This window comes from Bombus pyrosoma, linkage group LG12 (genome assembly GCF_014825855.1).
Source record: "Bombus pyrosoma isolate SC7728 linkage group LG12, ASM1482585v1, whole genome shotgun sequence".
Lineage (NCBI taxonomy): Eukaryota > Metazoa > Arthropoda > Insecta > Hymenoptera > Apidae > Bombus > Bombus pyrosoma.
Genome location: NC_057781.1, coordinates 2,651,126 through 2,664,064, shown reverse-complemented (window position 1 = coordinate 2,664,064; position 12,939 = coordinate 2,651,126). Strand labels below are relative to the sequence as shown.

General features: G+C 28.6%; 3 protein-coding genes and 1 long non-coding RNA gene across 7 annotated transcripts; 2 read left to right on the top strand and 2 right to left on the bottom strand.

Moving 5' to 3' along the window:
* The first annotated feature begins 180 nt into the window (after window positions 1-180).
* LOC122573647 (fukutin-related protein) lies at window positions 181-2,892 on the top strand. The gene is made up of 3 exons (XM_043740301.1): window positions 181-862; window positions 952-1,209; window positions 1,400-2,892. Exons 1-3 carry the CDS (start codon window positions 398-400, stop codon window positions 2,180-2,182), a joined length of 1,506 nt encoding a protein of 501 aa, XP_043596236.1. The 5' UTR covers window positions 181-397; the 3' UTR covers window positions 2,183-2,892.
* A 130-nt stretch (window positions 2,893-3,022) lies between these two features.
* Window positions 3,023-7,837, bottom strand: LOC122573453 (dynein intermediate chain 2, ciliary). Of its 2 annotated transcripts, none has more exons than XM_043739821.1 (15): window positions 7,718-7,837; window positions 7,087-7,188; window positions 6,891-6,998; window positions 6,598-6,799; window positions 6,411-6,515; window positions 6,152-6,273; window positions 6,001-6,084; window positions 5,746-5,932; window positions 5,508-5,669; window positions 5,305-5,448; window positions 5,121-5,227; window positions 4,833-5,010; window positions 4,527-4,758; window positions 4,219-4,452; window positions 3,023-4,132 (listed from the first exon to the last, which is right to left on the bottom strand). In XM_043739821.1, exons 2-15 carry the CDS (start codon window positions 7,150-7,152, stop codon window positions 3,955-3,957), a joined length of 2,109 nt encoding a protein of 702 aa, XP_043595756.1. In that variant the 5' UTR covers window positions 7,153-7,188; window positions 7,718-7,837; the 3' UTR covers window positions 3,023-3,954. The 2 variants fall into 2 exon arrangements, with proteins under 2 accessions (XP_043595756.1, XP_043595755.1); XM_043739820.1 differs by having other exon boundaries at window positions 7,772-7,835.
* Window positions 7,838-7,850: 13 nt separating this feature from the next.
* Window positions 7,851-9,251, top strand: LOC122573454. Of its 3 annotated transcripts, none has more exons than XM_043739824.1 (6): window positions 7,851-7,945; window positions 8,030-8,142; window positions 8,253-8,370; window positions 8,477-8,558; window positions 8,646-8,829; window positions 8,922-9,251. In XM_043739824.1, exons 3-6 carry the CDS (start codon window positions 8,302-8,304, stop codon window positions 9,133-9,135), a joined length of 549 nt encoding a protein of 182 aa, XP_043595759.1. In that variant the 5' UTR covers window positions 7,851-7,945; window positions 8,030-8,142; window positions 8,253-8,301; the 3' UTR covers window positions 9,136-9,251. The 3 variants fall into 3 exon arrangements, with proteins under 3 accessions (XP_043595759.1, XP_043595757.1, XP_043595758.1); XM_043739822.1 differs by having other exon boundaries at window positions 8,643-8,829; XM_043739823.1 differs by lacking the exon at window positions 8,030-8,142 and having other exon boundaries at window positions 7,885-7,945; window positions 8,643-8,829.
* Window positions 9,252-9,861: 610 nt separating this feature from the next.
* LOC122573451 lies at window positions 9,862-12,879 on the bottom strand. Its single transcript, XR_006318741.1, has 5 exons — window positions 12,722-12,879; window positions 10,881-12,291; window positions 10,403-10,704; window positions 10,133-10,275; window positions 9,862-10,055 (listed from the first exon to the last, which is right to left on the bottom strand). It is a non-coding gene; the product is annotated as an uncharacterized LOC122573451 (long non-coding RNA).
* Window positions 12,880-12,939: the final 60 nt, after the last annotated feature.

Here is a 12,939-nt window from a genome sequence, read left to right as displayed (position 1 = left end):
TGTAGACTTTGACGTTTATGTAAAAACAACAGCAAGACAGTATTCTAAACATTTACATTTGTAATGTCACCAGATTGTAGTGTAATTTTGAATTTTTTAAATGTTGGATTAAAACTTTCGTTTTTTATTACAGAAAATTAGTTAAAAATACTAAAACCTTACAATAATACAATAAATATTTATTAAATGATGATGTAATATAAATAGTATTTCAACTGTCATATTCTTATGTTGAATCTGGAAAATAATAGATTGGTAGTGCTGAGTAGAAGTGAATTGAAACATGCAGAGGTATTGTGATTTGTCAAACATTTAAACGTAATTTGGAGGTGTTATAATATAAGAATGAAGTAAAAAAAATTTTATCTACGATGATATCACAAAATATGTGATAATTATGCGTTTTAAGTTTGTAAGAACGTTATTAGTGCTTGCACTACTAGCTAATATCATTGTGTGGCACAGAATATGGAGGTTATTTTCAACGCAAAACACTTTGCGGTTGTTGACACCAACTCCCGTAACACCTGATCCTCCGCAAAAACTTCATCGGCGATTAGCTCGATTAGTAACTGTGGTTATACGACAATTTGAAACCTTTGAAAATGATGTAACTTCCACTGTAGAGTCTGTGTTAAGTCTTTTTCCTACTATACCAATTTTAATAGTAAGCAATGAATTACCATATCCTCCACTGGAATTGGACTTTGCAAATGAAAGCATGCAAAATGTTAAATTAATAAACTTGCAACCGGAATTTAATAAATCTTACGATGAAAGAAATCCACTATTTTATATACGTACAAAATATGTTTTATTTTTACCTGATGGTAGTAGGCTTTCTACCAAGCAAAGCATGGAAGTAAGAAATACATTATATATAACATTATTACTTTATTGTAAGGCAATAATTTGCTTTTTTTTAATTGTTTTATATCAAATATTTTTCAGGAGACTGTATCACAAACTACAAAATTAGGTGCTGTAGGTGTACCAGTAGGAAGTATAACTTTAAATTGTGTCAATATAGATTTAAAAGTAAAAGAATGGAGTCTGAAGTTCTCATACACAACGGGCACTGAATGTGATGGAATAAATGGAAAACATGCTACAATGCTTGAGGCAAAATTATTACGAAAATTAACTGATCCTTTCTTACTACCTTTTACAGATGCATTATATATCCAAACAACTGCATTAGGTGTAAAGGTTTGTACTTTATATTTAATTTTTAACAAAGAAAAAGTTTTTATTAATTTTATATATTTGAAGGTTTTACTTATTATTTCTTTATTTAAGTTTATGATTCAAATACTATGATCCACAATGTTTAATGTATAAAAATATATTAATAATAAGCAAAATTTATTCAAGTAAATAGTTTATTACATGTTGCCAGATTCATATGTTGTCAAATCATCATTTCAACGAAGGAAAATCATTATATAAAGGTACGCAATTCTTATGGAAGGTACAACAGTTACATCAAGATCGTGAACGAACTATGTTTGGAAAATTGGGAATTAAGAAGGTTACAAGAGCTTCCAATTCTATAGAATGGTATGGCTGTTCTAGAGAAAGTAGTAGATGTTTTGGACCAGTCATAAATGGTATTCCATCTTATCTTCATCAAAATCGGTTTACTCCACCTTGCTGCATCTCAGGATTGAGAAAAGTTGCTCATCATGTGTTTGATAAATTAGAAGAAGTTGGTATCAGATATTGGTTAGAAAGTGGATCTTTACTTGGTGCTATGAGAAATGGTGATATTTTACCATGGGATCATGAAGTACAAATAGGAGTAAATCGTGATGATCTTGAGAGATCATCGTGGTTAATTCAAGCCATGGATAAACCTGTTGTTGACAATCATGGTTTTGTCTGGAAAAAGGCAACAGAAGGTGAATTTTTTAAAGTACAGTATTCAAAGGTAAACCAGTTAACTGTAAACATACTTCCATTTTATGCAAAAGATGGGTCTATGCTTAGAGATGCATGGTTTTTAAACAATAAAGATTTTCCAGAGCAATTTCTTCATCCAATGTCAAGTATCGAATTTGCTGGCAGACAAGTGCCATGCCCAAATAATATTAGGGATTTTTTAGAATTAAAATATTTCAGGGGTGTGATAGAAAATCCAGAACTCCCTGGTAAAATTTCTTTTCAAGAGTTTCTTCATTAAAAGTTAATCTTGTAGTAAGTCATATATGAAATTGGGAAAGAAATTTTTCCAAAATACATAATTTAAATTATCTAATCTATAATTATCTCATCTACAAATATATTTAGGCTTTACAATCTTTTTCCATAATTTTAATCAACTGAATTAGTATATCCTATGAAAAAATTGTATTGGGAATACATTATAGCATTTTCGAATGAGAAATATTATTTTCCGATATTTTATAAGGTTACGCGATTATATGCTAGAATAAGAATTATTACTAATTTGGCTAGAAATTTAGTATGAGAACAAAGGGAAGTGTGAGAACATTTCTATAAAATGTCCTTAAAAATGTAGATGTTATATATTTTCTAACATTTATAATAAATATATAGGTACTTAAATTTTAATTGTATTTACATAATTGTGTATTGGAGGTAAAAAATTTTCTTTTTTTTTGCTTCATTAATAATGAATTGTCATGATATCAAGTTCCTAAGAAAGATTCAGATTGTTTTGAATGTAACATAGTAATGAAACTTGTTGGTTAGATAATTATAAAATATGTTTTTTTTTTTGTACGAGAAATATAGTTTATAAATTGACATTATGATTTTAATTTCTTGCATATGCATTGTCAGTATTAATTATAGTATTAAATGCTTCATTTCGATTTCGTTTTATACAACAAATAGATGTGCCAAAGATATAAAAATTATTTAGTTTAATGAATAATATACTTTTTATATTTTTAATATGTATTTATAATCAATATTTTTGTATGTTATTTAGTATTTTTATATATTATTTTAAAATTATTTCTATTTAATATCATATGTTCTTAAATTGTTTTATATAAATGGATATATTTTTTCATATACATCATTTTTCTTTCGAAAAAATAATTTGTTTAATAACATTTAATTTGAATGACTACTTGTATATAAATATTTCTTTGATATTAAAAAGTAATTAAAGATAACAGACACTGTGATAGCCAGTGCTTAATACATTTGAAATATCAGAAAATAAGATTTGTGTAATAACAATGCTTGTATTAAGTTTACAGGAAATTGTGCTTACTATTGAATTAAAACTTACTGAGTTAAAACACTTTTTAAAACCATTAATCAAATTTTTCTTTATAAGGATATTACAATTTCACTTGGACCACGTTTTCTTATAATATTAGCTATTATTAAATACGTAACTCGATATTTACATTGATATTTTCTTAATTATTATCCTTTTTTAATACATACTAAATTTCATATACAAATTCAGGTAACAACAAATATTATTATGTGTATACAATTAATGTAAACTATTTCTGAAATCATTAACTTATTCTTTAAAAGTATTTAAAAATAAAAGTATTTAAAGACTTATTATGAAACTGTGTGGTACTGTTACATATGGAATTGCAAAAACTTTAATAATTCTGTTTACAAAGGAATGTATTAAAGTAGTTTCATAATCGTTAATAATTGCTTCTAGTCTAGAAGACATGTTATAGTAACTACATAGATAAGTTTAAATTTGTAAATCATTCTAAATTTAGTGCCAATTTCTTCATATAAAGACATAGATATTAATATGTATTTTCTGTTATAGCAAATGTTAATAAAGTGTTGATGTTTACAAAAAATTAGAGAATATTATAATTTTTTATTATAGTATTATACAATAGTGATAATTATCATTATTACCTGCAATATATAATTTTCATATCTAAACAGATTTTATCTTAAAAAAGCACATGCAAATATATTTGTGATTAAAAGTATGGCTTAGATTTCTACCCTTATATCTTTTGGTGGTGGTAAAATAGCTGGTTCACGTACAAAACTTAATAATTTTTCTAATTTCATAATTTCTAATTCTCTATGTGTCAAATGAAGTTGCCTCTTAGTTGGTTTTACTTTTAATCTAAGGTTTGGTGACAATTTCAATGTATTTATGGTACCTCTGTTGACGAGACATGAAAATGGAATTGTATTATAACATTATTCATTAAACATATAATCATATTATTGAATAAAATAATTACATACTTATCATCGCCCACTATAATGAATGGTAGTTTATTGTTAAATGCAAGTCTAGTTAGTTTATATTTTTTTCTGCTAACAACTGGTTGACTACATATTGGTCGATATTTATTTACATTCAAATCAAATACTGTAACTTTCCCATCATTTGAAACACAAGCTAATACTGTTGAACTATATGGTGCCCATTGAACATCTCCAATGGGAACACCAAGATCAAACATAAATAAGGGTTCCCTAAAACAGTGCATACTTGACAGATAAGAAAAAATTAAGAATTTAAGAAAACTATGAATGTAATTGAAACTTACATCCTATCATCTTCCCATATTTTTATTCTCCAATCACCAGAACAACTTGCAAATATGTTGGAATTGAATTTATTAAATACTATCCGGTAGACTGGCATATTGTGTGCTTCATTATAAGTTCTCATATAAACACTACTATATGCTGTATTGCACTTATAAATTGTTCCTTCTTCCGTTCCTACCAAGAATACATTTTGATCTGCAGGGTGAAATGCTAGACATGTTCCACAACCTAGTAAATTTTATTAATATTTATTGGAGCTTGTTAATCTTAGAAGTTATATTAATGGTATAAAATATTCTCACCCTTAAGTGTAATTATAGTACCATCTGGCCCAGGTATTGGTGGTCTGTCCAGGAAAAGGGTCATCACAGTTGTCAAACCAAGATTATTTTCACTTAATATCCAGTAGTTTACTTTTCCGTCAATGCTAACACTGTAGAATGCTAAATTACCTTCTTCCGTGTCTGGTGCCCAATGCACCTTGAACATTATATATCATAAATATTGTATTAATGATAAATACATTTTTAAATAATTAACACAGTGATGTTGTTAGGCGTTTTAGATATTTTTATTTGTAATCAACAAACCTCCCACACAATACCTCCATGTTTTTGAACAACATCATTGCTTCTATATTGAGGGGCTGTAGGTGGCAACATAATATTATAAACAGCAACAGCACCATCCATAGTACCTTTACCATTAAAAAAGACAGTATTATAATAATGATATTATAATAAAAATGTACTATATAATATTTGTTTTTATTACCAATAACTAAAAGATGTGGATGTTGTTCACTGAAATCTAAGCACATTACGGGAGATTCTGTTGGACAGATCCACTCTGGATATGATGGATTTTTTAAACTAAATAAGCATACTGTTCCATCTATTATCGAATTACTAAATGACACTGAAATATTTTGTATATAAGCATTTGTATATAACAGAATTTTTATATTTTTTACTAACTTGTTCCATATGAAACTGCAAATAAATCATAATATCTACTATTGAAGCATAAATCTGTAACATCATGTTTCTTGGTTTTTTCATAATGAAATTTCCATAAAGGTAGTAATGAACCTTCTCCAACTTTAAATTCATCACTTGGATCATCCCAATATCTGTAGTCTAATAATATTCATATTAAATATTTCTCTAAATAAAGTATAAATTTTTTTGAGAGTCACTGAATTAAAATATTAACCTTGCGCTATTTCATCAAAAATATTTTGATTTACCATTCGTTCCAATGTTTTTGCAGCTTGTAACATTCTACATATTAATGCTGTGGATTCAGTTTGAGCTTTTTTCTTCATATCCTCCTTCTTCAGTTGTAGAAATGGAATTCTTCTTTCTCTTTCTTTTTCACGTTGTTGTTGAGCAAAATCTTCCTAAGATATATATTCATTCATATTTCTAATTCAAAATAAAATGATTTAATTCAAAATAAAATACATACTTGATACTCATCAAAGATTGTCCATTGAAAAACATGGGTATTAAATGTCTCTGTTGGAGGTGGTATTGTTTGGGTACTCGTTTCCTATAAATTAATATAAAAATAATTAAATAGATCTTAGTCTATAAAATCTAAACTGTTCTACACTTACTCGCATAGGATTGGTATAAGTTAAAGCAGCTCTTTCACAAAAGTTAAATTGATTTGGTATTTTTTTTGGTTTTACTCTTTCTTCTTCATGATCATCTTCATGGTCAGGTTCAGGTTCATGTTCTTCACAATTTTCAATATTTTTTCAAAATTTTGAATTTTGAACACAGAAATTTTTAAATTATTTTTCACTTTTATCAAAAATAAATATTTGAAGAGACTTTTGTAACTTTCTCTATTATTATTATTAATCATCTTACCTTCTTGTTCTTCAACATCTGCTCCTTCATCTTCATCTTCTTCCTCTTCTTCTTCTCTTTCTTCCTCATCATCATGTAATATGGCTTCTTCAAAAGGAGTATCCACTACAATGATATATTTAAATGTTATGTAATAAAATATTAAATTAATTGTAAACTTCTTATATTTGTATTTATGGAATTTTACCAACAAGTCCTCCTGCCAATTGTATTCTAGCTTCTTCAGAATCTTTATGCAATAGCGATCCAGGAACACTTAGAACAGTTATTAAATGTGGTGGAGGAGGTAATAATATGAAACTTTTTAATTTCCATGACCACTCAACTAAAGAATCTGGAACTCTTGTGTTATGTATAGTCAGAACTCTTGCAATCTCTTCTTGTAATTCCTAAAATTTTAGTTTTTGAATTAGTTACAAACTTTCTTAAAAATTCGTAGTTGGAATGTATGATGTTTCAATAATGAAAAGGTGCACATACTGCATCTGATAATACTAGTTGATCTTCTGGTTTTAAGAAAACTCTTCCTCGTAACCAATCCATATCACCACCACCTAGATCCATACGGCTCTTCAAGAAGCTTATATGCTAAACATAAGTAAGAAAATAGTTATTAATTCTTTATTAAATGAGTCCGAAATTGTATTAAATCAAATAAAATGTGTGAAATACTAACTCTTGCTGGTTCTTTTGATACCTCTGCCACTTTAGAAAGTGTTCTCTTTACTAGTGATGGACGCATGATTCTTGGATTAGAACTTACTTAGTACCCAACTACCTATAAAAATATTGCAAATTAGTGTTTATGTTTATTATTATATAAAAGTTATTATATATAAGTTAACAATAATGTAATTTTAATATTATATTATAGAATAATATTTATTCAAACTCTTACAATTTAAAATAATAATATTAAAATTTTGCAATTTATAAAAGGTATGGAATTTCGTTTGTATATTTATATTAACTAAATTGGCTTTTGTACTAGATGAATAGAAAACTGTTCTACTATAGTAAACATATATTAAAAAACTAAATAAAAACTAAACTGAAGTTCTTTATATCTCTTATTTTTCTCAATAAATACATAGAAATAAGTTTTGGTTTCCTAGGAAACTTGTTATACTATCATAACATTTAAATATTATCCGTTTTAAGTTAATAATTCTGTCATACAATATAATAACTTATTTAAGTTACGCCAGAATACTGTAAACAAATTTTAAAGCTCTAAAAATTTAAATATTCGGTGGTTTATATATTAAAAATGTAAAATTATATTATAGTGTTGAATATATGCATACATAAAGGAATATAATACATTGTGCTCAAATATATTTAATTGTAAAATTATATACATTTAAATAGAGGTAGAGTATACATTTAAACATATAAGATTATCTTTTAAATAAGGGCAATATTTTTAACATATTGTGTGTGGTTATATAGAGAAAGAAAATCAATAATGGAGCATACCATGATAATGTAAGCATGCTTCCTACTAGATAAGTCAGAATAGCTTGCAAATACTTGTGAGTAACAATTTTCAGATTATCTTTCATTAAGCATGGTTTTACATAGAATGTGCATTACGTGTAAATTATATTATATTTCAGAATAAATTATTATTTTTTAAGTACTTGTTCAAAGTACTTGTATATAAAAGATGACAGTATGTAAATTAAAGGTGGAATGTGTGCATTGTTATTGAATATTTAAGTGATAAGAGGTATTATTTTATTAGTTATTTTAAAAAATGTTGCTATATTTATACATGTGGTTATGTGTATGAAAATTTTGTGTAATTGGAAATTTAAAAATGTCTTACTTTCATTTCAGATGAATTGAGAGATTTAATCTTTAGTTTACAATACATTTTTATTTTGTGATGGAAGATAGTGGAATTGACAGTGATCCAAAAACCACTAGTCATACAGAAGATGAAAGACTTTTCTTGGTAAATATATGATTCATAATATTATCCATTTTATAAATTAAAATTAAAATAAGTAAATAGAGATAATAATGAAAGAGACACATTGCTTTATTTCTTTTTATTTTAGGGAAGTGATAGCAGTTGTAGCAGCAATCAGACACAGACATCACAGCATAATTCTACTACTAAACAATTGCAAAGAAAGCTTGGTATTGAATTGTTAATTGTTGTTTTATAAATTACAAATATCACAATATTTACAATTTCCTTTATATGTTATCTATTTTGGGCAGAAGCACGAATTGAACAAGCTAAACGTATTCAGCGTAATTCAGATTATGTGAAGTTGCCAAAATATGATAAGGGATGCGGAAGTGGTAGTAGTGCTGCTGGTCTGATTTCTATTCAAAGACTTCCTGTACCAAATAAGAATAAAGAACATCTTCCTCTTGTTGAATATTGGCATAGTGATAGTGAAAGGTAGTTAGTAATATATATATATATATATTATATATGTAGTAATTCTTAGTATAGTAAATATAGTATAGTTATGTATCTTTATATATTTTTAGTGAAGGAGAAATGACTCTTTTTCCAACAACTAAATCGAAAGATTCCTCCAAGCATAAGCAAGATCTAACTGATACATTTAGCATTGAAGAAATGAGTGAAGAAAGTGAAGATTCTTTAAATTTAGGACCTGCACAACCATCTCCGGAGCTCAAATTTATGAAATCTTATAGATGTACTGGTGATTGCTTTCATTGTCAGTGCCACATATTATAATTCATTGCTATGTATATATATCTTGAATATGTTACAGATTAATTATTTTTTATGCATTATTAAATATTAATTTAATCTCTCAGTTTTATGTAATTATGTAATATGAAAGATTTTATATATATTGAATGAAAACTAAACACATCAAATATTTATAAGTTAGATCTATTAAAATGTATAATTGTCTCAATATCTTCCATAAAATGATAAATATTAAGAATAATGAATGAAAGTTGTATTTTACATTTAATTATAACGATGTTTGATGATTAAATGATGTTCAAAAAATCAAATTAATTGCTCTAGTGATTGTATTATGCGAGCAAAACGATACGCGTCTTATTCGTGACTGAAGCAATTATTGCTAAGGAAATTATTCAAATAGTGTTTCTCAATTGTGCATCGGCAGACCTCGTAACATCTATTTTGTACGAAGTTGCAGTAGGTAATATCCGCCGCTGTCACTTCAGGATATTACTTAAGCCTTAAGACATTGCTATAATGGTGCCGTGCGAAAATTTCAAATTGGTAAAATGATGGTAGCGTGTCGTGGCGGGATTTTATGACTGTGTAAATAAAATTTTGCAGCTAATGAAATTAAAAGATCATATAAATATATGTTTATTTTTTCTAGTTCTTTATATTAATAATAAACTATCTTTGTCTATCTTTCTATTTTGTATTTTTTTCTATGACATCATTGCAAAGAAACATAATACCGTATAGGATCGCCCAAATAGACGTTTCTGAAATAAAGTCGTATGGAAATCTTGTCTTGTATCAGAGAAGAAATTTCTTCTCTGTTTGTACCAAACGTATACACAGATAACCTGAGGAAATGCGGTCCCCTTCGTAATGCGCGGTTTATTCTGTAATCTAGATCGTCCTCGGGGAAAAAGACTGCGTACTCCATTTCTTGTTTTCTGCAAGCAAACAGTTCCACTATATTTTATACCGTTATAGAGGTTTCCTTTCTGTATTCCCACTCGTTATATCTTACTTGTCCGATCTGGTGTACATTGTGCATGCCTAGAAAGATTCTTTTAAAAAATTCCTCGAGCTATGTGTGTGATACAGAAGTCTATTGCACATTGTTCATGAATTCTTTGTCAAAGATATTATTTCCTGGATATACGTATGTGCCTGTATTAACATTTTTTCCAAAAGAAATTTACTAACATTTTACTTTGATAAATTACTGTAGCTTTCTATTAATTTGAATACTTAATAATAATTAATTCAATATTTGTTTGTCCAATAATTGTATTACCTGTTTTTCACGTTTGATATGCCTTTAATCCTTGCACATTACACACTTATATAAATGTAGTTTCAATATGCATACAATGAGCTGAGATACGTAGGAAGCATAGGATTAGCATAAGAAAGGGTGATCCTTAAGTTTTAATAAATATGCGTGAATAGAAGAGGGCAGAAATTCCATTTGACAGTTACGTATCTCTTGTTTAAGCAAATATTTATTTTGTATTTTAAAGCTATACGTTTAAAATAAATATAGCGTTGGAGTAAATAAAATATGTGTCTCCTTCTTTTCCGAAGATATTTTAATGTCTGTAAAAAAAGACAACTGTTAAATCGGTAGAAGTATTTTAGACAAAATTTTGCACGAAAAGATAAAGTTGTATTAATACAAAACATGATGTTGTAAGTATTAACACTCATAGCAATGAGATGAGCATTGCGGTTATTCGTAGCAGCATCTTAGCACGATGGAAGTAAGTACGTACTTCCCATGAGTTCATTGCTCGCGAAACCCGGCAGCTGTAAATGTGTCTGTATAGAGTTAATTGTTTTTCTTGCCATGTTCTTCTCTCTCTAGTCCTTCACGAAGAGAATTCCTTTCAAATTAATTTAACATATCTATACAATCCTCAAATTCAGTTTCCGAATTACTACTCGATGTTGCAAATAATTGTTGCAAATAAATCACTAAAGTTTGAATTGTCGTTTAGATGCAGATAGGATTCTGTAACCCAGAACGAGTTCCATTGAGGTATTCCTTGTCCCTAGACGAATGTAGATAGATTTGGGGGTTTAGGATAAGTTAAGATCGTTCGGTGCAAAACTAGTGCTATTGAACTTTTTCGACGTAGTGATTGATATTAGCGGGATCGTTCGACTTGTCTAAGCGTAGTATCTTCTTATTTTTCACTAATTCTTGTAGTAAGCATAGTTTATTCCAGTGAGGATATAGAGTTGTTGCTCGATCCAAGACTGGTCCTCGCAATGTCTTTGGACTCTGGCTTGTTATTCTCGGTTTCTGCTTGTATTCTTTAGCCTTTCAGGTATATATGAATTATGGACATTTTTATGTAAATATATGATTGCACTTTACCATACTTAAACGTACTATATAGGTTTTGCGCGTACAATGTTGTTAGTTTTTATTTCCCATACAAGCGTAGCAAACAAATCGATGTAGTTACGAAGGTTTTTTTGGAAGCACATTCTACGTACGTTACGCCCCCCTTGTATAATAAGAATATCAGCAATTGGACCGCTAATTAATGGCTCATACGTATTAAATTTATTCTTCTCTCTGATATTCTGACCAGTTCAATTTTTAATGAAGCCCACCGCCGTGGATCTTACAGAGAGGAATTAACAACCTGTTGTGCAGAAGATGGTGTTTGGCTACATGATATTTTTGCATACAGAGTGAAACATTTATCTTTCGATACTAGCTATGCATTGTTACAATTTCAAAAAACTTCTTATACTTGTTGGATACTTTGGCTTTTTTAAAAGTGATATTTTTTAAGTTCACAATGACAGACATTATATTTATTTAAATTATTTTTTGTTTCGCATAAGTCATAAGACGCATTGCACATATTAATAAAAGAGAGGTAATCAACGATTTTATTAAAAAGGCACTCTGTATATGTTGCGTAGACTCGGCGTTTGTAATGCTCGTAGCCGCAAACTGATGTATGATTCGTGATACATTGCATATGAATATTTAAATACACCTGGTCTCTCGTATTGCTCTCGTATGTATAATACTATATGAGAGAGATGTATTCACGGGATGCGTCGTCAACACCATCGGTACGGTCATAAATTATGTGAGAGTTATAGCGTATTTTGTAACCAATTTGAAGTAATAAATATCATGTCCTTTGAGAACGTGACAACCTGTAATGTGAGCGCCGCTAATGTCTTTTCATTTATTTGTACGTAACATGTGAAAATCAGAAAGAGATTGCGACCAAAGATAAACGCCGATCTCGAGATTACAAATTAATTGAAAATCATTTAACTGGCATCATTTTAACATCTGCTAAAATCGGATTATCAACTTCATTTTTGCTCTGATTATATTTATTAATTTCTAGACATTTGTAAAGCTAATACAGAATGGTATGGAGTTTACTTAAATGAATAGTTGAGTCTATATGAATGAAAATTGTTCATTATAGCGTTTAGATTTAGATTTTATAGTCCTATTTCTAACACGGCAGCTATATTCTTTTACGTAATAAATGAACTAATCTAATGCGGTGCATTGCGGTATAATAATCGACAGAAGTGCCGATTTTCTGGACCACCAGAGACTAAACTTTACCTTCGTATCTAACACCAAACCAGTAGAACCGGATTTCGTGAGAATATGTCCCCCAAGGCTTGAAAAAGGGCGACTAAAATGAAGAAGCATAGAAGAACTTCGTTGGTACGTAGTACAGTGTTTAGACATTATACCGAAATTATGCATCAACCGTGATTTTCCTCTTGAACACCTTCTGAAAGTTATTCCAAACCTTAAGTGTGATACATCTTGTATAC

Excerpts from the sequence above, each read along its gene's own strand:
- LOC122573454 (XM_043739822.1), top strand. The coding sequence starts at position 8,302 with ATGGAAGATAGTGGAATTGACAGTGATCCAAAAACCACTAGTCATACA. Across the intron at positions 8,559-8,642 it reads ACAATTGCAAAGAAAGCTTG|AAGCACGAATTGAACAAGCT; the intron begins GTATTGAATTGT and ends TATTTTGGGCAG. Across the intron at positions 8,830-8,921 it reads TGGCATAGTGATAGTGAAAG|TGAAGGAGAAATGACTCTTT; the intron begins GTAGTTAGTAAT and ends ATATATTTTTAG.
- LOC122573453 (XM_043739821.1), bottom strand. The coding sequence starts at position 7,152 with ATGCGTCCATCACTAGTAAAGAGAACACTTTCTAAAGTGGCAGAGGTA. Across the intron at positions 6,274-6,410 it reads AGATGTTGAAGAACAAGAAG|AACATGAACCTGAACCTGAC; the intron begins GTAAGATGATTA and ends AAAATTGTGAAG. Across the intron at positions 5,011-5,120 it reads ATGGAGGTATTGTGTGGGAG|GTGCATTGGGCACCAGACAC; the intron begins GTTTGTTGATTA and ends ATAATGTTCAAG.
- LOC122573647 (XM_043740301.1), top strand. The coding sequence starts at position 398 with ATGCGTTTTAAGTTTGTAAGAACGTTATTAGTGCTTGCACTACTAGCT. Across the intron at positions 863-951 it reads CTACCAAGCAAAGCATGGAA|GAGACTGTATCACAAACTAC; the intron begins GTAAGAAATACA and ends AATATTTTTCAG. Across the intron at positions 1,210-1,399 it reads CAACTGCATTAGGTGTAAAG|ATTCATATGTTGTCAAATCA; the intron begins GTTTGTACTTTA and ends ACATGTTGCCAG.